The sequence below is a fragment of the Antedon mediterranea genome, chromosome 10 (assembly GCF_964355755.1).
Source record: "Antedon mediterranea chromosome 10, ecAntMedi1.1, whole genome shotgun sequence".
Classification (NCBI taxonomy): Eukaryota; Metazoa; Echinodermata; class Crinoidea; order Comatulida; family Antedonidae; genus Antedon; species Antedon mediterranea.
Genome location: NC_092679.1, coordinates 18,358,859 through 18,385,581, shown reverse-complemented (window position 1 = coordinate 18,385,581; position 26,723 = coordinate 18,358,859). Strand labels below are relative to the sequence as shown.

The 26,723-nt window shown below is 35.8% G+C and overlaps 3 protein-coding genes and 1 pseudogene across 3 annotated transcripts; 2 read left to right on the top strand and 2 right to left on the bottom strand.

The window, feature by feature from the left end:
* Positions 1-5,873: 5,873 nt before the first annotated feature.
* LOC140061292 (melatonin receptor type 1A-like) lies at positions 5,874-7,101 on the bottom strand. Its single transcript, XM_072107801.1, has one exon. The coding sequence runs from the start codon at positions 6,993-6,995 to the stop codon at positions 5,874-5,876; it is 1,122 nt and encodes a 373-aa protein (XP_071963902.1). The 5' UTR covers positions 6,996-7,101.
* A 6,826-nt stretch (positions 7,102-13,927) lies between these two features.
* LOC140061401 (5S ribosomal RNA) lies at positions 13,928-14,049 on the top strand (annotated as a pseudogene).
* A 2,446-nt stretch (positions 14,050-16,495) lies between these two features.
* LOC140059908 (uncharacterized) lies at positions 16,496-23,209 on the bottom strand. Its single transcript, XM_072105891.1, has 9 exons — positions 23,049-23,209; positions 22,612-22,704; positions 22,426-22,503; positions 21,142-21,238; positions 20,339-20,436; positions 19,987-20,062; positions 19,556-19,711; positions 18,949-19,087; positions 16,496-18,476 (listed from the first exon to the last, which is right to left on the bottom strand). The coding sequence occupies exons 1-9, from the start codon at positions 23,183-23,185 to the stop codon at positions 17,521-17,523; spliced, it is 1,830 nt and encodes a 609-aa protein (XP_071961992.1). The 5' UTR covers positions 23,186-23,209; the 3' UTR covers positions 16,496-17,520.
* Positions 23,210-23,256: 47 nt separating this feature from the next.
* On the top strand, positions 23,257-25,257 carry LOC140059964 (trafficking protein particle complex subunit 6B-like). The gene is made up of 5 exons (XM_072105976.1): positions 23,257-23,413; positions 23,684-23,863; positions 23,964-24,047; positions 24,375-24,468; positions 24,666-25,257. Exons 1-5 carry the CDS (start codon positions 23,333-23,335, stop codon positions 24,695-24,697), a joined length of 471 nt encoding a protein of 156 aa, XP_071962077.1. The 5' UTR covers positions 23,257-23,332; the 3' UTR covers positions 24,698-25,257.
* Positions 25,258-26,723: the final 1,466 nt, after the last annotated feature.

Sequence of the window (26,723 nt, the reverse complement as noted above, 5' to 3'; positions counted from 1 at the left end):
TGCATGTGTACTAACCGGTATGGCAACACTAATAATTGGTGGAATCCAAGTTAGAGCACAAATAATCATTGTATTGCGATGAGTAAATATTATCCTGTATTTGCTATACTTCACAATACAAATGTATCTGTTCACAGCGATCATAGTTAAACTCATCATCGAGGCGTTCATGCTAAGAACCGACAGCGCGCCGACTATTTGGCAGACGATGTACGCGTTTGGCAGAAACCATTCTCGTTGCCACGCTGACACAACGTATAAAGAGTCAGTAAGTAAGCAGACGATCAAATCGGCTATGGCTAGGCTGATTACCAAATAGTGACTCGGTTTACGAAGGTGTTTGTTGGTGAAAACGGCTATTATGGTCAAGATATTTCCAAGTGAGCCTACAAAGGTCATGCACGATAAAATGCAGCATTCGAAAATGATAAAACCCGTAGGCATATGATACGTTTCATTAATACCCATCGTTTTCAAATATGACTGAATTAAACCGGCAAAGTGGATGTAGGCCTACTTTGTTTGTGCATCCACGAAGCAAAATGAAACGGTGTAAATCCTATCTCTCCACTTATTAGCAGTGTTAATTACGTTAAATTATTATAAGGCATACTATGTAAACATATTTACTTAGAGAAGAATTAAATAAAGATTAAGGTTAAATGTATCCTAGAAACCGGGTCTATAGATCAGGTTCTATAGATAACAACATCCCGCATCAGAGGAGAAGATCAAGTAGAAAACTCTTCGCGTCGAGTGTTTCATTAAATGTATGTTTACCAGGCCCGTAGCCAGGGGGGGTTTTTATGGTTCGGGCGAACCCCCCCCCCCCCCCCCCTTTACAGCGAACCCCCCTTAACCGACTGCGAACCCCCATCCCCGACATGCCCAATACCTCACCCTCATCTCCGAAAATCATCCAAATACGTGCCCCACAGTACAAAAAGTTGTTCGTAAATTAAAAAATTCGTAAACTCGTTCGGAATAACTCATACAGTACCTTTTTCCCTGTATAAGCGTACTTCGAGCGATATAGTCTGTAAATTTCTAAGAGTTGCAAATGAATTGCCGATTTTAACCTGAAAAATAAATGTTTGGTCCCTGCATTCAACATGATATTGACGCGTCTCACAGCGAGCTGGGGGACGAACGATTCGTACAAAGGAAAGGACACCGCCAGACAACTGCGTACCAATTGTTTAGATCACTGGCAGTCAGGCAGCATGCATAAAGTATATAGCCTTCCGACATACATCAGTATTTATGTGTGGCTATGAAGTATAATGTATCATAGAGGATTATAGTGAATATTAATATTTTACACTATAATATCTATGGTATCATGTACTGTAGTTCACATTATGGCATCCGATTATTTTTTTCTAGACCACCAGCCGATACGTACTCAAATGTATCAATATCACCTATTTACATTGGCATATTTAATTTCCTCAACAAATTGCTGTAAATAAATATTATAGATAGAGCTATAATAAGAATTGCATTTTCCTTCACCCAGTGTGCTTTTTTCGGGGCTTCTCCTAGACGTACGTTCGCATTGAACTTGAACGCAAAACAAAATATCGAGTAAAATGATCTAACAATCGGCGGTTCCGCACAGAGCACGCGCATCTAACATACGGCAACAAATTAATGTTATCGTTTAAATAGTCCACGAGTCCAAGTACGATCGTTTTGCTCATTGGTAGCATGCTGCATGAGAGTGTCTTTTCCGGCCATCTAGGGGTGTCATTTAACAAAATTTGCTTCGCCGATAAGTACTCAAATGTATCAATATCACCTATTTACATTGTCATATTTAATTTCCTCAACAAATTGCTGTAAATAAATATTATAGATAGAGCTATAATAAGAATTGCATTTGCCTTCACCCAGTGTGCTTTTTTCGGGGCTTCTCCTAGACGTACGTTCGCATTGAACTTGAACGCAAAACAAAATATCGAGTAAATGATCAAACAATCGGCGGTTCCGCACAGAGCACGCGCATCTAACATACGGCAACAAATGTTATCGTTTAAATAGTCCACGAGTCCAAGTAAGTACGATCGTTTTGCTCATTGGTAGAATGCTGCATGAGAGTGTCTTTTCCGGCCATCAAGGGGTGTCATTTAACAAAATTTGCTTCGCCGATACGTACTCAAATGTATCAATATCACCTATTTACATTGGCATATTTAATTTCCTCAACAAATTGCTGTAAATAAATATTATAGATAGAGCTATAATAAGAATTGCATTTTCCTTCACCCAGTGTGCTTTTTTCGGGGCTTCTCCTAGACGTACGTTCGCATTGAACTTGAACGCAAAACAAAATATCGAGTAAAAACAATCGGCGGTTCCGCACAGAGCACGCGCATCTAACATACGGCAACAAATTAATGTTATCGTTTAAATAGTCCACGAGTCCAAGTACGATCGTTTTGCTCATTGGTAGCATGCTGCATGAGAGTGTCTTTTCCGGCCATCTAGGGGTGTCATTTAACAAAATTTGCTTCGCCGATAAGTACTCAAATGTATCAATATCACCTATTTACATTGTCATATTTAATTTCCTCAACAAATTGCTGTAAATAAATATTATAGATAGAGCTATAATAAGAATTGCATTTGCCTTCACCCAGTGTGCTTTTTTCGGGGCTTCTCCTAGACGTACGTTCGCATTGAACTTGAACGCAAAACAAAATATCGAGTAAATGATCAAACAATCGGCGGTTCCGCACAGAGCACGCGCATCTAACATACGGCAACAAATGTTATCGTTTAAATAGTCCACGAGTCCAAGTAAGTACGATCGTTTTGCTCATTGGTAGAATGCTGCATGAGAGTGTCTTTTCCGGCCATCAAGGGGTGTCATTTAACAAAATTTGCTTCGCCGATACGTACTCAAATGTATCAATATCACCTATTTACATTGGCATATTTAATTTCCTCAACAAATTGCTGTAAATAAATATTATAGATAGAGCTATAATAAGAATTGCATTTTCCTTCACCCAGTGTGCTTTTTTCGGGGCTTCTCCTAGACGTACGTTCGCATTGAACTTGAACGCAAAACAAAATATCGAGTAAATGATCTAACAATCGGCGGTTCCGCACAGAGCACGTGCATCTAACATACGGCAACAAATGTTATCGTTTAAATAGTCCACGAGTCCAAGTACGATCGTTTTGCTCATTGGTAGCATGCTGCATGAGAGTGTCTTTTCCGGCCATCTAGGGGTGTCATTTAACAAAATTTGCTTCGCCGATACGTACTCAAATGTATCAATATCACCTATTTACATTGGCATATTTAATTTACTCAAAAAATTGCTGTAAATAAATATTATTGATAGAGCTATAATAAGAATTGCATTTTCCTTCACCCAGTGTGCTTTTTTCGGGGCTTCTCCTAGACGTACGTTCGCATTGAACTTGAACGCAAAACAAAATATCGAGTAAATGATCTAACAATCGGCGGTTCCGCACAGAGCACGCGCATCTAACATACGGCAACAAATGTTATCGTTTAAATAGTCCACGAGTCCAAGTACGATCGTTTTGCTCATTGGTAGCATGCTGCATGAGAGTGTCTTTTCCGGCCATCTAGGGTGTCATTTAACAAAATTTGCTTCGCCTCAGGCCCCACCCCAGGGGGGGGGGTAGGTATGGGGGTGGGATGACCCAAATACTTAGTGTGCGAACCCCCCCTTGACAAATCCTGGCTACGGCCCTGTTTACTCTTTTAGATTTAGGCTACATATTTATATGTATAGGAGGTGTGGTGATAAACGAACACAATATTTAATTTTTTCTATGCCTACTATTTAATTTTGTATTACAGTTTTTGGACTTTTTGACGATTAGAAGCTCAACAGCTGACGTGCTCGCTACAGTAGTACAAGACAAAATAGGACAACCACTCCGGTATTAAGCTTGGTTGCTAGGCAACTTAGGGACGCGCATGTAAGGCAAATAATGTTACCAATCACAAGCGATGCATTATTCAACTGTTGGTTGTTGATTGGTTCAATTGTTTGTGTTGCGTTCTACAGGTAACCAAGCTTTACTCTTAATTAAAGATTATTTGTGATATGCCATTTCAATTATTCACTTTGGGAAAACATTTGATCGAAAACAATTATTTACCAGAAAACAAATTAGCCAACTGTTCAACAGTTTAAGTATTATTAGGCCTACTCATTATTTTTGCTAAATATTTTTTTTCTGCGGAAGTGAATAACTTTATTTTATACATCTTTAATACATTATGCGTTTGGAAATAATAGATATAGGCTAACATTACAAATCTTGCTATACACGAGTGGGCCGCTACGTTACGTTTGCCAATGTTCGTTTATTGACGACTGCTCTTTTTCAATATTCAAATTCACATTTATTCAGCAATATATAGTTAAATATAATTGTTACATACAATATTGCGGGGATTTACAGAGAAAAGTTTGTTCTAGTCTTAAGACCACTCCCACGCAGCCCACCGACTCCCCTACACAACAACGCAACATCAAAGGTTAGCCTGTCATCATCAATAACACAAATACATAAACCAATACAAATCTTATAACTTGTCTAGTTGACCTAGTAATGAAGACAGAATAATAATTTCACAAACAATAATATCGGTTAATCATAATAATATTTGCCATTCATTGGACCGAGTAATTCAACGGAAAATTGGAAGTCACGACAAACCAACTTATTCATACCAAAGTCCGGCTATAATAACTATACTGTCCGTAAAATATTAATCACGTTAATTGCCTCATGAGAATAACCCACTGCTGTTGATATTAACAATTCTACCTTAATGGTTCTATTAATACTCTCAATGAGAGGAATACAAGTGGCCAAATTCGGCAAAGAGTACATCTAAGCATCTTTAGCTCTTATCTCTTTAACCTATTACACAATTATAAGCCTCTTTTAACTCTCATTGCCTTATTAACCATAGGAAGTGTCTTGAATTAGCCAAATGTATTCCCAATAATAATATCTAAACCTCTTTTATGGTACTTCTCTCTTTAGATTGCTTTATTAAAAGAATGATTTAATTTGCGTGCGTAAGTAAGCACACTACACTAATGAAGTCAAAACTAATGTTAATTCATTAAAATAGAAAATTACCCGATGTAAAAGTGTTCCCCATTTTTTTCTAAAGTGATATTCAGCTGAACAATGCAACATGATAGTTTTAAATCAAAATAGAAAGATAACGTACCATAAAATGGAAAACTAGATCCCAACGGGGACAGAGGTTCATGAGTAAAATGAGAAAATAGATCCCAACGGGGACAGAGGTTCAGTCATGCGTACCTTTTGATATATTGTTATTATACACATTTGAATTGACATTTGCTGCTCGTGTATTATACAAATAAATGTGTTGCATCACTTGATATACAAAAACTTTTAAGATTTTTTTCCAAACAGAAAACGTAAACACATAAAATTTTACGTAATTCGTAATTCACGCTCACCAATCCACATCCGGGTAATAAACATGAAACTAGGACACACACACACATATATTAACTATATTTATGGTTTGTTGTATGTGAAAACATATTCGTTGGAAGTTGGAATCTCACGAAAAGAAAAACGCATCTTACTGAATATTAGGCCTATTAACAGCTCAAATATCAAAGTCTGTCTACACTATCAAACTTTATGGGACAGAAAATGTGATGTGCCCATATAATGGACATGATGATGTCATATCACTTCCATTTGTGCATATCACTTCTATATTTTTTGGGCACATCACACTTTTTTGGTCAAACTAGTTTGATAGTGTAGACAGAACTTAAGAGACATTTTCGGGGCATTGATTACAATAATGACTCTTGTAATTATTATTTCGAACCCGATTGTGATCCCGGACTTGCTAGAGAACATCTCAGTAGCCGCTTGTATGACTGCCTAAAATGCTTGCTACGCCACACGTACACGACAGGGTTACAGCTCGAATTAGCTAGTGCAAGAATGCTGACGATTTGCCAAACTACATCAGATTCAATTGGATGAATTGGATCAATCAATGATACAACTGTAAGAGGTAACCAGCAAATCACAAAAATTACAAAAATTATAAATAAGTTGACAGTTAAACGTATTTCTTTTTTTAGGTTAACTTTTGTTATTGGGTTTGAGTTGCCATTTGCCGTTTCCGTCGAGTGGCCACCAACAACAGACGAATGAGCATCGTTTTGATGACATATTGGCGCCAATTCGTGTGTGTTGATGGGCTGTATTACAGGTTCATTACCATTCAAATTTGAGTTTGCAGCTTGGGAAACATTGGGCTTTGTCACGTGTTGCTGTTGCTCAATACGCCGTCGGCTAGCCCTTACCGATCGGTATATATTCATATAGCAAAACGTAATGACAACCATGGCTATAGGAATGTAGATTACCAGTAAGATAGTTAGGTACCACCATCCCACTTTCGTAGACTCCACACTGCACGACAGCATATGATCGTGAATTCCAAACGGAGTAATCTTCATTGCAACTGGGACGATGACACCGATGAACGGCGGGATCCACACTAAACTACACATCACCGCTGTACGACGCGGGGTGAAGATGTCTTTGTATTTGCGGTATTTCACAATGCAAAAATACCTATTGATGGCTATCATTATAAGATTCATAACCGAGGCTTCAAGGCAAAGAACCGTCAGTAGTCCTATGATCTGGCAGACGATATAAGCGTTTGGTAAGAACCATTTTTGATGCCAGGCCGACACAACGTATATGGAGTCTGTGATCAGACAAGGAATCAAGTCTGCTATGGCCAAACTGACGACGGAATATTGGGCGGGTTCACGAAGGCGCTTATTAGTCAAAACTGCAAAGATTGTAAATATATTTCCAATTGAACCCACGACAGACATAAATAATATAATCATGCATTCAAAAACTATCAGAGCCCTCTGTGGATTCGTTTCCGTGACATTGTTGACCGTCATCATCGTTGATGGAGGCTGAAGGAAAAAAATGAGTGATTTGTTAACATAAACCTTTAAAATAGTGATTTTAAAAGATTAAAGATTCAATTGTATTTGCCAATTTAAAATGGAAATAATATGGGTACATTTTCAACATTAAATTCTAAAATGTATATTAATAAAATTATTACTATATAAAATATTTAATCATAGGCCTACTTGAGATATGTTATTTAAAACAATCAATATTTAAAAACAGACATGAAATACTACAGAAGATGAAATAAAATCTACACTTTCATTTGTTTTGGTAATAAGTATATCTATCTATTGCATTGTTCTTGAAGTGAGGAAACAAATATAAGAAAACAAACAAGCATTCATTTTCTTCAGTAAACATAATCATTTACATTGTAACAAACACACAATACCTAATTAAGTAAGAAAAACATTTCATAAAATCGGATAGCAGAATTTGTCTCTAATTTTGTCTCTAAATGTAACAACAAATAAATAAAACATTTTTTGTTCCAATTCCTAAAAATAAAGTTAAAACTGTCTTACAAAACATACCTATGTTACCTTGCTGCTGGAAACAATACGTAATCAAGTTAATGACAAGCTGAACTACGCGGCCTTAGGCCTACGCTTATAATAATTAATAAGGCAGATCAAATTCCCAACCGACTTATAAACAATCCTGTATAAATCACTTAGCAAGATTGAGTATTGTATTAGACTATATTTCTTACAAATCTCGCATGCAATCAGTCGTTTGGGTTGTGTGAATGATAATGACTACTGTACTTACATTATGCATTAATGTCTTAATACAAGCCCTTTGTTGGCATCATTCTTGATTAAGTGTAAATTGTACATGATTGAGTTTATTTGAGTATATATCTTTTATTATCCGGGCACCTGATACAAGAGCACACCTGATACAAGAGCGCACCTGATGCAAGAGCGCACCTGATGCAAGAGCGCACCTGATACAAGAGCGCACCTGATGCAAGAGCACACCTGATACAAGAGCACACCTGATACAAGAGCGCACCTGATGCAAGAGCGCACCTGATGCAAGAGCGCACCTGATGCAAGAGCGCACCTGATGCAAGAGCGCACCTGATGCAAGAGCGCACCTGATGCAAGAGCGCACCTGATTCAAGAGCGCACCTGATGCAAGAGCGCACCTGATGCAAGAGCGCACCTGATGCAAGAGCGCACCTGATTCAAGAGCGCACCTGATTCAAGAGCGCACCTGATACAAGAGCACACGTGATACAAGGGCACACGTGATACAAGAGCGCACCTGATACAAGAGCGCACCTGATGCAAGAGCGCACCTGATGCAAGAGCGCACCTGATACAAGAGCACACCTGATAGAAGAACACACGTGATACAAGAGCACACCTGATACAAGAGCACACCTGATACAAGAGCACACCTGATACAAGAGCACACCTGATGCAAGAGCGCACCTGATGCAAGAGCACACTGACGCAAAAGCGCACCTGATACAAGAGCACACCTGATACAAGAGCGCACCTGATGCAAGAGCACACCTGATGCAAGAGCGCACCTGATGCAAGAGCACACCTGATACAAGAGCGCACCTGATGCAAGAGCACATGTGATACAAGAGCGCACCTGATACAAGAGCGCACCTGATACAAGAGCGCACCTGATACAAGAGCACACCTGATACAAGAGCACACCTGACGCAAAAGCGCACCTGATGCAAAAGCGCACCTGATACAAGAGCACACCTGATGCAAGAGCACGCGTGATGCAAGAGCACACATGATACAAGAGCATACCTGATGCAAGAGCACACCTGATACAAGAGCACACCTGATACAATAATGGTCGTACAATGGTCTGACGCAGACTCTTATACATGCAGACCTGTGAAAAGACTTCTAGGTCCGCATCCACCCTTGTAATCATTGAAGTTTTAACGAATTACAGGAAAAGGTACTTTTTTAACTAACGACGAAAAGATAGATACAAATCGTCGGCGATTTACAGGAAAATGTGTAATAATCGACGGTAATCGACGCTACACGTCGCGATCGACAGTCGCGCGCAAGAGTTGAATTCAGTTCAACTCTAGCGATATCGCAACGCTAAAACGTAAGAACTGACCAATCATCTTGGCGATACAGCACATGACGTTGATGTAAAATTCTGACGACTACATTTATTTTTGTTGCATCGCGGCGCGGTCACAGCTAGGCCTAGCCTTGCCAAAGTCATGTTTCGGAGTAGGCGTGGGGATTGTAGGTAGGTCTAAGTCTTCAGCCTAGTCCAAAATTCTATTTGGAGTAGGACGGGCCTGCTAAGAACAAGAACCATCATTATAGAGATAGTAATATGCCTAGGCCCACGTCTCCTACAAATGTTCGCGCTATCGTTATCATTTCAACTTGATAGTTTTCAAACGATCGTCGTTAAACTTTTAACTTGTGTTAACGATGATAGCATTGACTATCGTCGACAGGAAAACAGGCTTAATAGGCTTAGTCGTAATACCTCTTCTAAAGTTAAAACCTAATTTCTAATATACATTACCAAAAGTAGCAACACATAATTAAACTCAATATTATAATTCCAACCTTTTTTAAGTTGAAATGGACTGTATTTAAAAAGATTATTGATCAAACCGATAAAAAAATTCTTAGATCTACAAAGTAATGATCTCCGCGCGAAAAACATACAAAGCACGCATATTTATCGATTTTCTTAAACGATTTTCATAAACAACATTACAATGTTGTAAACTATCGCCCCATCTCCCTGACGTCAGTGGTCGGGAAAATGCTTGAGCGCTTTATTGGAAAGCACATGGTTTCTCATGCTGATAAACTTGGCCTTTTGCCTTCCACACAACATGGTTTTTGTAACAAAAGATCGTGTGTAACACAGCTTGCCACAATTTACCACCAATGGGCTAAATGTTTAGATGTAAACAAACCGCCAAGAGTTGATGCTGTGTTTTTAGATTGGTCCAAGGCTTTTGACAAGGTTTGTCATTCACTTCTCATTAATAAGCTACAAAAATATGGCTTTGCCGGTAAGCTCATGAGTTGGTTACAATCTTTTCTGATTAACCGTAGCCAAGCAGTGTTATTCAAAGGTTCACTTTCAGATTGGAAAGATGTATTATCGGGGGTACCTCAAGGTTCCGTGTTGGGACCTATTCTTTTTAATTTGTATACATGTGAGCTCCCATCAGTAGTTAACTCAAATATTGCATTATATGCAGATGATACTGTGTTGTTCAGAGTAATAAATAATCAAGATGATTGTTTGAAGCTTCAAGACGATCTAACTGCCATATCCCTATGGGGCAATGATAATTATATGTCTCTAAATAACAGTAAATGTAAGGTTATGTCGATCTCTAGATCGAAAGTAAAACAGTATTTTCATTATGAAATTGATAATAAAGTACTAGAAAGTGTAACAGAATACAAGTATCTTGGTGTTACCTTGTCTTCAGATTTGAAGTGGAATAAACACATCTCTCTGACTACTGGTAAATGCAATAAACTTGTAGGATTTATTAAGAGGTGTGTTAGAACCAATGATCAGACCGTTTTTCCTAAATTATTTAAGTCTATCATTAGGCCTGTAATTGAATACGCTTCACCTGTCTGGTTTCCTTTTCTGCAAAGCACCATCAATCAGATTGAATCTGTTCAGAGACGCTTTACACGATCATGCTTCCCACGTTTTTTTCACATGGATTATGACATGCGGCCGTCATACGAACAAAGGTTACGGACTCTAAAATTACCCACGATTTATAATAGACTTAAATTCATCCGTGTTAAATTTGTTGTGAAGTGCCTCTGTACAGATTTCCTAATTGATGGTGCTTTGCTACCTAAACCTGTTGAACGTAGAAGTGAGAAACTTGTTTTCAGACATGAGAAGTCTCGTACTAATGCTTTTTTTTATTCTGTTTTTATTTCATTTCCACGGATGTGGGATGAGATTCCGGTATATATAACAGACATGTTTATTTATAATGATTGCAATTTTTATTCTGTTTTATATAAATTCTATGTTACCGGGTTGTTAAATGTTTATCCTTGTTAATGTTATTTTGCCACCAGCACTATCAGGAGAGTCTTTTATAGCGATATTTTTTGCTTTTTGACAATCCGCCAGGATAGTGTTCTGCGCTTTTTCTCTGCTTGTTGTTGTTCTATGTTATATATGCTTTTTGTATTGTTTTTGTATTATTTTTTCTGGATAATAAATGAATATGAATATGAATATTTTGAAATGACACAAAGCAGTCGTATTAGAGGATAAAAAATAAAAACTCAACACTAACTATCTACGAAAAGTACAAAATAAATCAATATTAATAGTTCTTCATTAGCTTGCTAACGAGAATATTGTGGGTATGGAAGCGGAAGGTCCGATAATTTGCATGACGACGACCACAGCTTAATGGCGGTGGTAAAAACGGCAAAATGTTCTTTCTTATTAGGCCTATCAATAGATAGCATAGTTGCGGTGGTAAAAACGGTAAAATATTCTTTCTTATTATCAATAGATTTAAAAAAATTGATAAAATTGGCAAAAAGGATACTTAGGACCATTCCATTAAATTGAATTAAATTTGGGACCATGGTCCCAATTCTGAACCACTTTTTACTATACTTTTCAGACCTGCTAGTGTTAAAAGATAGGACAGATTTTTTCAAAAGCCGGCGAGCAGTCTTAAAGTATTCATTTTTGTACAAAAGGCAAGAGTTATAATTGGTGATTTGTAATTTTAAAACATAATTTGATTTAATGTGCACCTTTTTTGATGCGAGTAGTTTAAAAAACCTATTTCTTTTCAAATTCACTCGTTTGATTTTCGCGTTGCTGTTCTAAATAAATAACTTTATTGAACAGACGCTTTTAGAACAGCGGCACACATTTTATGACGGTGCATTCTATTGTTAGTCAACTTAAAACTGAAGCTATTGTTAATTGAAAGGCTTGTTACATAACCATTACACTTACACCAAACTCGCATGCACATGCTTGTAGTGAAATTAGCCTAAATCACAAACAGCATTAAGACACACACAAATATATTTTTTTTTTCCCGGAGAAATCTTATGTAGGAGAAGTTTACAGTAGGCGGAGGTATGCATTCTCGGAGTGGCTTTCTAGTTGTTTTTGTGATGCTGAAATAAATCAAATCAAAATAGACGTAATTTAAAAGAAAAATGAAACAAATTACGTATATTATATGGATGTGTAATTATTACTTTCAAAGAATCTGTGTATTACCGTGTTCTTACAGTGGCGTAAAACAGTGGGCAAACGCCCCTCTGGTTTAGCACTCTTAAGGGACCTTCTAACGCTGGAGAGTTGCATTGAACTGCTCATGCTCTGTGGCCATATTCACCAATCACACTTAAGTAAGATATTTCCCTTAAATATTAAGTATCTTACGTAACTCAATAAATATGTATTTCTATTAATTTGTTATTCACTTAGATTTTTCTTAATTTTAAGGTTTTCCTTAGCCTAAAGGCCCATTTACACCAGGACGATAACGATCGACGAAAAATATACAAATATGCTTTTTTCATACATAAAACAAAAGAAATATAAAAACTTTTCATTCTTAAGTGTGATTGGTGAAAATGACCACTGGGCCCTTAATCTCTGGGGCCCGTGTGTTTAGCCAGTGAGCGCCACGCCACTGGTATTCTACCGTCTGTTAAAAGTGTTGTGAAATCAACTTTTGTGGCAATTTTTGTTTTCAATATATTATCATAATCATAATTGTTTCTTATTCTTCTGTGATAAATAAATGTCAAACCAATTTCCAAGAATCTACCTTTTGTTTACTTAAGCTAACATACTCGGCCTACGTTAAAGTAACATTTAATATTAAGTTAAAGATGTATTTCCTTAAACAAATATGAAAAATAAAGAGTAATACAATCACATTTTGAATAGGCCATTTTGAAGATGTAATACAGTTATTCACTTCACATAAAAGATAAAATAAACGGTAAATTTAACCAAAACCCCATTGTTTGAAAGACAATTTAGTAATTTTGTTTTTGCTTTGAATTACATTTTTTTAGGTGAATAATTATTTGTTTCCGATCTAATTTTTGATCAAAGTGAATAACTATTATGTGACAATAAAAATGGCAATAATGTTACGTTATTTCAGTCCTCTCACAACCATCTCTCCTCTTGCCACATACATAGGCCTACACATAATTTTAATTCATTTCATTTATTCATGGTCAAACACAGTAACATATAGTACATGGTTTGAAGTTATTTAATAATAATATACGGCTTAATAGTATTATATGAGAAAAACAAGCCTAGTACAAAATGAAAAAAAACCCAAATTATACTCACTTTAATTTTGATAGAAGAAGACCACCGTAAAATGTTGTTGTTGTTGTTGGGAGAACTCACGCACACCGATTACTGTGTTCATTTATTTGCGATTAGTATTTAACTGAAAGCAACGCGATATTGCGTGGCTATCATTGGTTATTTGTTGTAACTAACAAAAAAGGCTTTTGTATATTTCATCTATAAATAATTCACATTATAATGTAGGCCCTAATGATAAAAATATTATATAGGCTAATTTAATTACTACAGATGCATTAATATACAGTGGTGGATTCCGGAATTTGTAATACAGGAGAGGGGCCTAGGGCCGGTCTAAAAGGTGTAAAAGGAAGTACTGGACGTTCGAAATTTAGGAGGGGCGGGTGGGTGGCGATATTTCTTTTCGTACATAAGTCGGGGACCCCTCACGAAACGTCACAAAATACGCATGAATATTCATTATTCATATCCGTAAGGTGCACGTGACATAAGAATTGAGCTAACTACAATTCACTAATGCAAACGCTTTCCATCGAGCCGTCTGTGTAGTCATTGGATTAAACTATTAAAAATATACGGCTTTACCACGTTGAAACACCGGTTCTCGTCAGATCACCGAAGTTTTTTAAGCGACGTTGGGCCTGGTTAGAGCTTGGATGGGAGACCATCTGGGAAAAACGGGTGCTGTATACGGAGCTGGGGTCCCGTTAGGCATTTGAAATCAGCACTGCTGACTCTTATGGCAGCCCCTGCATCTAGTATCTGCCTCAGACCTCTGGTCAAGGCGGGCACTGGACGAGAGAAGCCCTTGATCAAGGTGCTTTAAACAGTCCTGGCTTTGTTTGTATCAAACCTGTTAGTGGCGGTAATTATTGCTGTTGGTTTCGACTGAATAAAAAAATAAAAAATAAATAAAAACTAATGGACAATGTTGGTTCGAATCCCATGAGCAACCTTTTTTTATTTTATAGTGAGACAAAGATTTAGAGGGTTAGGTTAGTTATTTTTAGGAATTAGTTCGGCTTTCTTTCACATAAAAAAGAGTCCCCAACTTATGTACGAAACTAAACAAAAATCGCGGCCAGTCACCACCTTCTGATCAGCCTATGGCATCCAACTAAACCCAGTCGGCAGACGGTATGCCTAAATAGCAATTATAGAGCTTAAAGGGTAGACAAGTCTCGCAAATTTCTAGTAGGCCTGAACACAAGTAAATCAAATCGTAAACAATATAAATGTTGACTTTTTTAATTGTTTTTTATTTGCCTATCTGGATATTGTGTGTGAGGGGTTTCTATAAAATAACAGACTAAACATTTTGCCAAATTTAAGCCTTATGCAGGTCTATAGCAATTAAAATGACCGGTACCTACTTGTATGTTAACAGCAGTGAAAACTCATGAGGTACCGTAGATTTTGCTAAGCACATGTGACGTAAGAAATTTACGACGACGGCTGTACGGCGAGCGCGTGCGGCGATATCGTAAATCTCGCAATTGTTCTGAAATCACATGTACATCCCTAATACGTTGAAAAAATATGGTACTCGGTAAAGTTGTGCTTTAAAAAAGCTTGCATTGTCTCTGATATGTGTTTGCCATTCATAAATGGGATGGGTAATGAGTCTATCATGTATACAATTCACAAACTACCATTAACATTGTTTTAACAAATTTAATGTATGTCATTACTATTTTACTTACTTACTATATTACTTACTAATTGAATTAGAATCGGTTTCACACCCATTAAATGTAACTTGATTGGTCTGGCAGCGTTTTTAATGCAAGATCTTTCTTTATTGTCTTTCTTTTTTGTTATTTCGTGGTTTGACTCAAGTTTGTAGTTTGATCTTTTAGTTTTGTTTTTTAAATAAGTAAACTAGTCAATAGTAATTATATTTAATTAAAAACATTAATTTTTAAAGATATATTATTCCTCTAAAATTCGTTGCTGGATATGCTATTCTATTTTAATGTCACGTAATAATGACTGTATTCACTATGACCTGGATCCTCTTTTTTAGGTATGTGAAATCATTTTTTTTTTTTACTGTAGTAAATAACTTTATTAAAATTGCAAAATGGCCTATTTAAAGTCTGATTTTATTAATCTTCCTTTTTTAAAAATGTTTTTGGAGGACAATGCATCTTTAATGAAATGTTAAAAGAAGTGCCTACAGGAAATGTCAGCAACAATGAAGAAAAGAAAAAGATTTTATAAATACGATTTGGATAATAAGAATGTTTTGTGAATAAACATTGTTTGTCATTATTGGTGTTGTCATTATTGATGTTTTCACAATACACTTCTTGCAAAAATATCAATAAGATATATTTTTTTAATTAAAAATACTGTACATCTTTAATGGTGTGTTGTTGTAATTTTAAATAATAATGATAAATGTTTACACGTCAAGATATTGATAACACGTTATGTATTCTAAAGCAAAGTAGGCCTAACTGAAACAAGTCACGGGGACACAACTAAAGCGTGGTTCCCACTAGCGACGCAACGTAACGCAAACGACGCAACGTAAGAAAATGCCCTTACAATAATTGCGTTTGGCCCCGCCTGCGTGAAATCAAACCTGCGATGTTTGCAGCACTGTTGCATCGTCGGTTTCCACTTGTGATTACGCAATACATCACTTTGCTGGGAACCACGCTTTAGCGCCATTTACACTAGATACGATAAACGACACGAATATCGTTGTCGTCGTAACAGGTCCGCGTTTACATTTGAACGATTAGGTAACGATTGTCGCTGAGAGATGACGTTGATATAATATGACCGCGATACGCTTAAAGCTTGGTTCCCACTAGCGACGCAACGTAAGCAAATGCCCTTCCAATAATTGTGTTTGCCACCGCCTGCGTGACATCAAACCTGCGATGCTTGCAGCACTAGTGCGTCGTCGGTTCCCACTTGTGATTTCGCAATACAGTACAACACTTTGTTGTTGCGTTGGTAGCACACATCGTCAATTACGAATTTGACCTTGTGGTAATAACACATTATAATTCATTCCATTATATTGAATAAATTCATTTTCAAGCGATTCAAGATTACAACGCTGTAAAATTTAGTTGATTACAAAATAGATCTACATTATACCGTACTTGAATAATGTAAATGTTTATTTAGAACACATCTTAAAACAACGTGGAATATAATAAAAAAATAGTAGTCCTAAAATCATAAACAATACGGTTGGTTAATATTATTTTAACAATGTACGTTTCGTCCGTTGCTTTATTTTCATTTTAATATGAATTTAGTTAAATAGTGGGTTAATCTTTTTCGTTTTAAATAATAGTGCGACATAAGAACTTTGATATGCACCAGTTGGACCTCTAGTTCTTATCATATTATCTATGCTTTACTTTGACAAACTAGTCGATTGACCAACACTACAATACAGTATGCTTAAATATTCATAAAAATCGATTTTTAATCAAAGTATTCCTCTGGAAAGCCCACATGTATGATAATGCGATTACAGGTGTCTCTATGCTAAATAGGAACCAAAACGCACTGTACAGTGATAATTTGTTTTTAAATATAGAAATCGCAGACAATTTGTAATTGATGGAAGGAATACTACAAGCGCAAATGGGATCTATAAGTACTATTATAAAGTATTTCCACTTAAAATTCTATAGAATCATGGAGTTACGTCCATGATTTTATAATTAAAATGTTTGTCAGTAAAGAAAAAATTGTTAAAACAACATTAACACAATTACATGCATGATATACTTACCACAAACAGCTGTGAAAATTTCCAAAAAAAAAACCACTATAATTTGATATATAAAGATAATTGTTTAAAAATTTTACATTGCGTGATAATCATTAATTTCTTAAAGGAAAAAATTAATAGAAATTATTATATAGTAAAAGGCACCATTTCATTGAAAACATTGAATGTACATTTAAAACAAGACTTCTCAATTGGGGATATCATCCTATAAAAGCATCCTTAGGTGAGGGCCGTGAAAACAAAACAATGTCTATAATATGGCCTACAATATTTTGCATATCAAAAGAACACTTCATAGAATTTCCAGATTTAAGAAAAATATCCTGTTTGTTGTTAGAGGGCATACAATTTTTATTAATTATTGAAAATGAAAAATGCTGATATAAAAAATGCTAGATTCAATTTTCTTTTGCCGGATCAATATCTTCCGTCCTCTGTTCCAATGAAACTTCCATTTTATTTTTATCAATTTGTGGCTCTTCATTTTCTGGTACTGTCAAACTTTCATTATTTTTTTCTTCTTTTCCTTCAATCCCATTTTCACTCGACTTTTCTCCTACTTGTAGCTTCATACCACCTCCTTCTTCATTCATCTCTTCTCCATCCTTAATACCTTTCACAGTACCTTCTTGAGTTTTCACACTATCTTCCCATAGCATTTCTTCTTCCACTTTAATTTCCGGTTTGTCCTGTTTTTTTTCATCTTCTTTACTTACATCACTCTCTTTTCTATCTTCATCTTTACTCCTCTCATCCTCTTTTTTAATTTCTTCCTCCCTACTTTGTTCACTCTCTTTTCTACTCTCTCCATCTTTACTTCTATCTTTCTCTTTTTTACTTTCTTTTTCCTCATCCTTATTTCTATCCTTTCCTTTTCTACTTTCTCTATCTTTACTTCTGTCTCTTTTACTTTCTGCATCTTTACTTCTATCTGTTTTTTGTTCTCCATCTTTACTTCTTTCTCTTTTATGTTCTCCATCTCTACTTCTATTTCTTTCTTTTCCTTCTCCATCTTTTCCTCTCTCTCTTTCTTTTCTACGCTCACCATCTTTACTTCTTTCTCTCTTTCTTTCTTCCTCTTTGTTTGTGTCTCGTTCTTCTCTATGATCTCTGTCTTTACTTCTAGCTCTCACTCTACCACGTTCTTTTTCCTTTCTTTTTTCTCTCTCCCCATCCTTCCCTCTATCACTGTCTCTCCGTCTTTTTTTTCTTTCCTCATTCTCTTCTTCCTCCTCATTTTCCTGCTTCATCTCCTCATTCTCTTTCTCTCTATTTTCTCCTGAACGTGGTTTTCCAAACCCTTCAAAACTTTTAATTTCCTCTTCAATGGCTTCTCTTCTTTTACTAGCCATCTCTGAAATAATAAGTCAAGAAAGAAGGTTTACAATTTAGTCAACTTGGGACCTAAAATTAGTGACCTTTAGTAGCGTTGATGTTCAACTATATTGGCTAATTTTCAACGAGTTCCTTAATCTCATAACCTCTTTTCCATATAAATAATGAATTGAAAACAAATCTTAATTTACCACTAGTTCACTAGGCTAGTTTTAACTAAATAAAACATTTCTCACTAGACCAGATTCTAATTACTAGCCCATATTACAGTAGCACTAAAAAACAAAACATTTAACATTAACTAAGAAAAGATCTGGCATTAAATTAGACTTATACAGTAGAAACAAACGAGGGTCAATATATGTTACAATACAGCCTAAAACTATTTAGGGAACACTAGGTAATGAATAATGACTTAGTAACACTGGTATATAAGAAACGCCTTTGATAATTGATGCAACCTATTTCCACAAATAGAATGTTTCACGTACCTCCTAACATTTCCTTGGTTGCAGCTAACTTCTTTTCGTCCTCTTGCAAGACCTTGCGAGGGCGGTAGAACAAAGGTGGCTTGGCTTTAGTTTGAATAAAGCATCCTAATGTTTGACTATGCTTATCCCACATCTCTTGCTAAAAGTAAATTTGCATGTTAGTCACGAGTGCCAATCATACAAGCAGCAATATTTTGTCCACACCACAAGATTCACAGCTAAATAATCTTTTTTTATAAAACCGAATTGAATTAATTTTTAAAGCAAGGATTATCTAGTTATAGTAAAAGAATTTTCAAAACATTCAAGAAATGTTATTGGTCCATTTCAAAATGGATATTGTTTTGCTTGGCATAATATACCAAAACGAAAAGTACATCGAATTGCAAAAGGCAATGGTAAAATACTATTTATAGGCCTATGTTAATACTGTTAAAGTTTGTTGTGTGTGAAATTCCAGAATAAAAAAACATGTAACATCATGACTTAATTCTTATAATTATTATTATATAACCATTTCCAAACAAGGGACCTGAATTTCTGCCAGTTGTGTGCTCGGCTCCAGTTTTGATATCTAGAAAACAAAATCTAGATTAAATTTACATACCTCTTTGGCAATCTCCATCAGCTCTTCTAACCTCTCCAGTTCCTTCTGCTTGTTACGTCGTTCTGTGAACAGCTCACGTCTTTCACTGGCTATCTCTTGCTTTTCTTTCTTGGCTCTGGCATCCAGTTTATGTTCTATTTCTTCACGTTGAATATCCTATGTTAAGTACAAGATTAAAGAATGTAATCCTTAAAGAATTCTCTTGTATTTTTATGTTTAACTGTCATCTGTATATATTTGTATTGTTTTTAAGAGAGAGGGCCTCTTCAAGTAAGCTGTACTACAGTGTACAGAGCTACCCTTGTAAAACAAAGTTGAATAAATTCTGGTAGTACACAGTTATTATTATCTTCCTATACAATGCAGAAGCTCATTTGAATATAGTTACACTATGAAGATAGGCAGACAAAAAAAATATTATAGAATAATACCTTGTCCGATTTTTGCACAGAATCATCTTTAAATTTTTGAAGGGTGCCTAGTAGAAGACCAAACATGCGACGATTCCTAGAAAAAAAAGAAATTTTACTTACTAAATAATATCAATTAGCCAATATCAATTACAATAGAATCCATTGTTTGGGATACACCTGGTAAAGAGATACTTTCCTATGGAATGAAGGAGGGAATATACTGTATGTTAACAATATGATCAAACCACTTTAATTGAACATTTTGTTGGGTCCTGAAGGTTTCTCCTTTATAATGGGTTCTCTTGTAGTTGTTCTGTTCTAGACAAATAATAACAAACTTGTTAAATACAGTTCAAATAATTAATAATACCTTGCAGTTCCTTTTGAGTCCTGGCTCTGCTCTTCAATCGAGTCTTTTCGGGTACGAGTAATAGAAGAAGGCGCTACAACAGAGGACGATAATGCAGGCTACAAAAAATAAGAAATATAGAAAAGTATTATTTGTGAAGAATGAAAAATAACTTACTAACAAACATTGGCTAGTTTTGACATTTTAAACTTGCAATTTAAAAATGGATAGTTTGCAAAGGTGAATTTTGAGTGTTAAAGCATAGGAACCATATACAGTAGAACCTCCATTTTACGTACGGTACGGGACCGAAAGGCGTACGTAAAAAAAGGGATTCCTAAAATCAAGGTTGACCTTAAATTGACCCCAAATACGTAGAGATCGTAGCTAGCCGTATTTGCCTACTTCTGTACTGTGTACAGTATGCGTCACTAGCTTAGCTAGGCTATTCAGGCTAGGCTAGCAGGCCTAGCAAGATGTGAGGCCTAACTAGAAAAGTACAGTATATACAGGCTGTGCGATGTTTAAATAAAGTGTAAAATATAATTGTTTTCTATCAATAAAAACAGTCGCTGCTTTAGGGGAATGCATGTGCGTAGCTTGTCCCCCACACACAGCAGAATTCCTCACACAGCCATGATTGTGGCTTTGTGTGCTTTGTTGTTGTTAAATTGCGCCCCCTATGTAAGAAAATGATGACGTCATCGGTTATTTTAAGCGTACGTAAAATCGAGGGAACGTAAAATCAGGGTACGTAAAACACAGGTTCTACTGTACTAGTAAGAGAAGCGATACAATGATTGAAAGCAAGCTAATGTATATACCTTGTGTGGAAGTTCTTCTTCAAAATCTTCATCCTCTTCTCTGCGTCTTCGTCCAACTCCCATTCTGGGTCCGCCTGCATCCACACGATTGCCTAACCTGCAATAAAAAACCAGTAGAATAGAAATTTATAGAAAAATCAAGGCATGTCTGTATTCTTAAAAATAATCTAGGACCGTGTTCGTACGGCGATTGAAATACACGTTTATTTGGTTTTTACCCTTGGGGTAAAACCCATACGACGTTCGTACGAATAAACAAAGTACCGGTAAGCTGACACGAAACCAATTAAGATCGGAATTCTTAGGTCAAAAAGCGCCCTCTGTGCGTCGACCCATATCAATTGACATGGCGTGTTGACAAATTCAACTGGATATTGCATGTCGTTTCTCGCGCGAATCGTTCAATTATTATTTTTCAATCGACAACCAGACCTATATATTTATAATACATCGAATACAATTTACTTTTTAAATAAATAATGATCGAAAATCCTGCTATTACGTATGTTGTTTGTTGACCACGTGTATTTATCGTGCGAGCCGAACTATTGTTGTGGAAATTCCATTTAATGTACACGCACTGTACCCCTCTTGTAAAAATCACCACGTGTATTTATCGTGCGAGCCGAACTATTGTTGTGAAAATTCCATTTAATGTACACGCACTGTACCCCTCTTGTAAAAATCACCACGTGTATTCATCGTGCGAGCCGAACTATTGTTGTAAAAATTCCATTTAACACGCACTGTACCCCTCTTATCGTGCGAGCCGAACGGTTGATGTGGTAATTCACAGACACCAGGCTACCACAATACAGAACTCCCTGCCGTTACATGTACATTATAAGCCACCGATTCGCAAGTTCAGGTCACCGGAAAAAAACCAACGAGTTGATTATTTATATATAATTTTACAAAACAATAGATATACATTCGCGTTAACGAAAAAGAACATTTTAAACAATAATTGTTAAACAATCAGAAAGCTTATTTGAGGTCGCGATTTGACATGATCCCATTAACGCTTGATTAATTATACCCCGAGGCAGCGTGTAATTGGAATGGGATTGAAATAACCAGTAAAGTTGGTGGATTTTTCGTCCAGATGGTTTTCTAATTTTTTATAGCCAGAGGCGTAAGTTAATTGCCACACGCGACCTCACAGTTGGAAGTACACGGTAGTTTCAGTCCCGTCCGAACGGGCCCTTTGTCCACTATAATTATTATAGCAATGTACAGTATTGAGACAAATTACTGTTTTTGTACTTGTAATACGCTACTTACCTGCTAAAAGCACTGCCTCTGTTTGGTCTTTTAGCAAGGGGAGCTCCAAGTCGTTCAAATGCACTCAGAGCAAGTCGGCTATAAAGAAAAAATAATTATTATTATAATTAATTTCAATGCTTATTAATAATACATATTTTTTCTAATTTATATTTATTCAATTTGAAATAAATAAAAAATAACGACCTTGTCCCCATAGATCCAGTTCTTGCACCTCTGTTTCTTGGACCAGCAGGCCCTCTTCCAATACCCACTGCTACTTTTCGTTGATCCGTCGACCTAAAATTTTTTTTTTAAATAAATAGGTAAAATTTCATTTTATTTAATGTTTATTTAATTATACTGCTGCATTTAAAATGCATCCAAATTATTTTTTATTACCGACTGATAAACGAAAATACATTATTTATTATGAGCATTTTTTTATTTTTTATTAGGAACTAGGCCTAGCCCAGGTGACATACCACGCGTTACATCAACCGTTCCTGTCCAGCGAGAAAGCCGGAGAAGGCTTATAAAAATAGTCCTAACTAACGCCAACGGCCTAGGCTAGGCCTCCTATTCTAAACAAGAGGCCTCTGTATGTATCATGTTTTAGGCAGGCAAAAGTCAAATAAAATTACCGTTTCTCTCCAAATTCTTTACCAGTGAATTTACGTATGTTCTCGTCCACCGTATGCAGACTTTCTTTAGCTCTTTGGAGTTTCTCATTTAAAATATCAATAGCCGCAACATCATCACCACTATCGTGAGTCGCCATATTTTTTTTGCAGGACTCGATAAAAAAAGCCCACGCGACCCAATTAATCGCATGAGGGCGGTTGTCAGAATTTTAGTTAAATTTATATCTCCGTTTTTTGTTGTGACTTCCATGTTTTGTGTCTAAAATAATTAATTAATCAGCAAAATGGACGATACTCTTCTAGATTTATTTCATATAGAAATGGTTGCACAAATCTTTCGAACAGCTAAAAAGAAAGATGATATTGTAAGTAAGATGGGCTAGGGCCTAGCTAGCTAGGCCTAGTCCCACGCAAGCAGGCCTAGGCTAGCCGGGGCGCCGGCTAGCCGAGCGAGAGAGAGGGTAGGGTAGGCCTACCTAGGCCTAGTACAGTAGTGTAGAGCCGGATTGAGCCTACCTAGCTAGGCCTACTTCCTCCTAATACAATATACTGGCATAATTTTATGCTTCCACTGATGAAACAAATTAAAATTAAACTTCATTCATTACTTAATAAAATATGTGTTAACTCAACAGGATTCTTGCATTACGAAATTGGAGGCAATGGGGTATCGAGTAGGTCAGGGTTTAATTGAGAGAGTGCTGAAAGAGTCGCCACGATTCAAGGATGAACTAGAAGTTATGAAATTCATCTGCAAAGATTTTTGGTCAAGTATTTTCAAGAAACAAGTTGATAATTTGAGGACTAATCATCAGGTAGTGTCACTCCTTCATTCATCATTGACATTAGTTCAAGTTTAAACAGCACTATATCAGAAACTCTTTGTTTTACTCTGTTGCAATATTTATTTTACAGGGTGTGTATGTTTTACAAGACAATAAATTTAAGGTACTAACACAAATGTCTGGTGGAAAGCAGTACTTGGAAATGGCACCCAGAGTAAGTAGTTTTTCCTATAAATAATGCTTTTTAAAAGTTTTTATTTCAACACCTTTTACAAGATGTATAGACTATCACGACTAATTCTTATTTGACCTGTAGGGAGTAGTGGAGTAGGTACAACTGACATTAGGTCAGGATTGGACCTTGGATTTTGAAAGCAAGCATGTTAACCACCGAGCTACAGCTCTACTATTTTACTACTGAGGCATACCTACATAAATTTAATGACCTATGCAATATATCCATAAAACTGTGCAATTATTAATAACTTGATATGTGCAAATAACTTTATATAAATATGTAATACCTGTATATTGTTTTCAGTACTTAGCATTTTCCTGTGGCCTGCTGCGAGGTGCTTTGTCTAACCTAGGAATCAATTGTGTTGTTACATCAGAAGTTATTCTCATGCCATCTTGTAAATATACCTTGTTTTCATGACTTTGTAACTGTCATAATTTATATATGCCTATAGAATAAATAATACGGTAATAACTTATTCTAGTTGTCCCATGACCTATAGGATTGTAGGGCCGTAGCAGATGAGATACAGTGCACAAAGTTGTTCATATAGGGGAATTAGTAGTTGTACTCATCATATTTCTTTATTTACAGGTAAATTTCAAATTATGATGCAACGGAATTGATTTAATTTTGAGCGAGGGGAAAACCATGATAAATATGATGAGATCATAAAGTGCAATAGAAGAGTGACTAGAACAACATTTTGTGGCACTGTAGCATGTTGAATTACCTACATGCTTACTCTACTCAAGGGTAATGGTTCAATCATGTGACTGTTTCAGTTTATGTATTAAATTAAACATTGTGCTACTGACTGAAACAATGCTTCCTTGGATTCAAATGGAAAAAGGGGGACAGGTATGGGGAGCCATAAGCAGCAAAAGTATATTATACTTTTGCTGCTTATGGCGCCCCATAGACAGGAACACCCTTTAAAAATCATGGTCTACTATGAATAATGTGTACATCTAAGAAAACACGTTCGGGACCAAGTTATAATATCAGTTTTTGTGGGTGGAGCACATTTATTGATAATACCATGCTACAATTATGTATAAAGTATAATACAAACATAAATAATGGTATACTGTATATTAAATATTAAATATAAAAATTATATATAGTTATAATATTATCATAGAGATACTCCATGGTATTATACAAGAAACTCTGATGATTTTTTTTTGTTAGAGAAATTAAGTGATAATTCCTTTTAACATTTGATAACAAAATAAAAGTGATGAGTGAAGTATAGCTTTTTATGTGTTGTTCGTGTGTTCTGAAGGAGAGTAAAAACAAAATTAAAATACTACTAAAAGAGGCGAGAATAAATTAATAGGCGATATATAAATATAGAGGGCGCACTTTAACATCACTTTTTATTTGGATTTGAGGAATAGATTTGAAAAGAAAATCAAATTCGTTTATTTCTTGATTTATTTTTATTATTTATTTATATCTTTGGAGAAATTAACTTTATTTATATCATAATCATCACCAATGGTGTAAGGCAGGCCTTTGCTAAATTATGGTCGAACAACTTTTAAAGATGTATTGTCCCCAAAAACATGAAAAATGAAGATTATAATCAAATTCCATAGAAAAACAACGATGATAAAAAATAAACGGTTAAGTTCAACCAAAAATCAAAGTATTAACAGAAATACATTATTAGGCCTATCAACGAAGAAATTAAATAGAATTGATAGTAATTTTTATAATAATCAGGTCTACAATTGTATAATAACAGTAGGCCTATTACAGAAACATAGACAATACGCCGAGCGAATACACTGAACATATACAGGATAACGGTCAATGAAACCTGAAGAGTCTCAGAGTAAAAAAAAAACATCAATAGATAACAAAAAATTAAGCAAAGAGAAAGGATGAGCTTTGGAAAAACGTCGGCGCTCTTTGAGAGTGTATAGGAACAAATGCTAGGCCTATAATAGACAGCAGAAGAGAGGGAAAAACAGAAGAAAATTATAGTTTATAAAAGAATATATCGAAAGGTAAACATGCTACCACCACTCAATAATATCCTACGCAAACCATATTATCCTACGTCACCTCTTTTCTAATTTATTTACATAGTATGCCTACACATGGTACTTTGATTGGACAAAACTTTTGACCAATCATAGGGCGCGGCCTCCGCGATAGTAAAAGCTCGATGGAAAGATCATTGTATCATACAAGACCTGGACCACTCAAATGTAGCCAGAAATAAAAACATCAAACCCTTAAAAAATGTAGCGGGAACAGCAAAGAGAAATACAAAGTTAATATTTATTAACAAAAAAATTACAAATGTACATACATAAATGACTTATCATCGACTCCGACCTTTTTGATTTGTTTTCACCCATCTATCCATTCATTAACAATTCATCTTAACATTTCTTTCCTCACCCATAAATTCATAACCATTGGTCATTCGATCTTATTCAAACTGGTTTTTTTTAAATCTATGCTTGATCTATCCCTCAGGCCGAATATAGTCATATATCGTAACTTTTCATCCCCTATAATATTCGTCATTGTTCAACCATCTCTTCAACATTTCACTGCTATATATTCCTTCCAACCTTCATTTTTCCGTCAATTTTCCACATATCATTCTATGATTTAAAATCCTTTAACTTT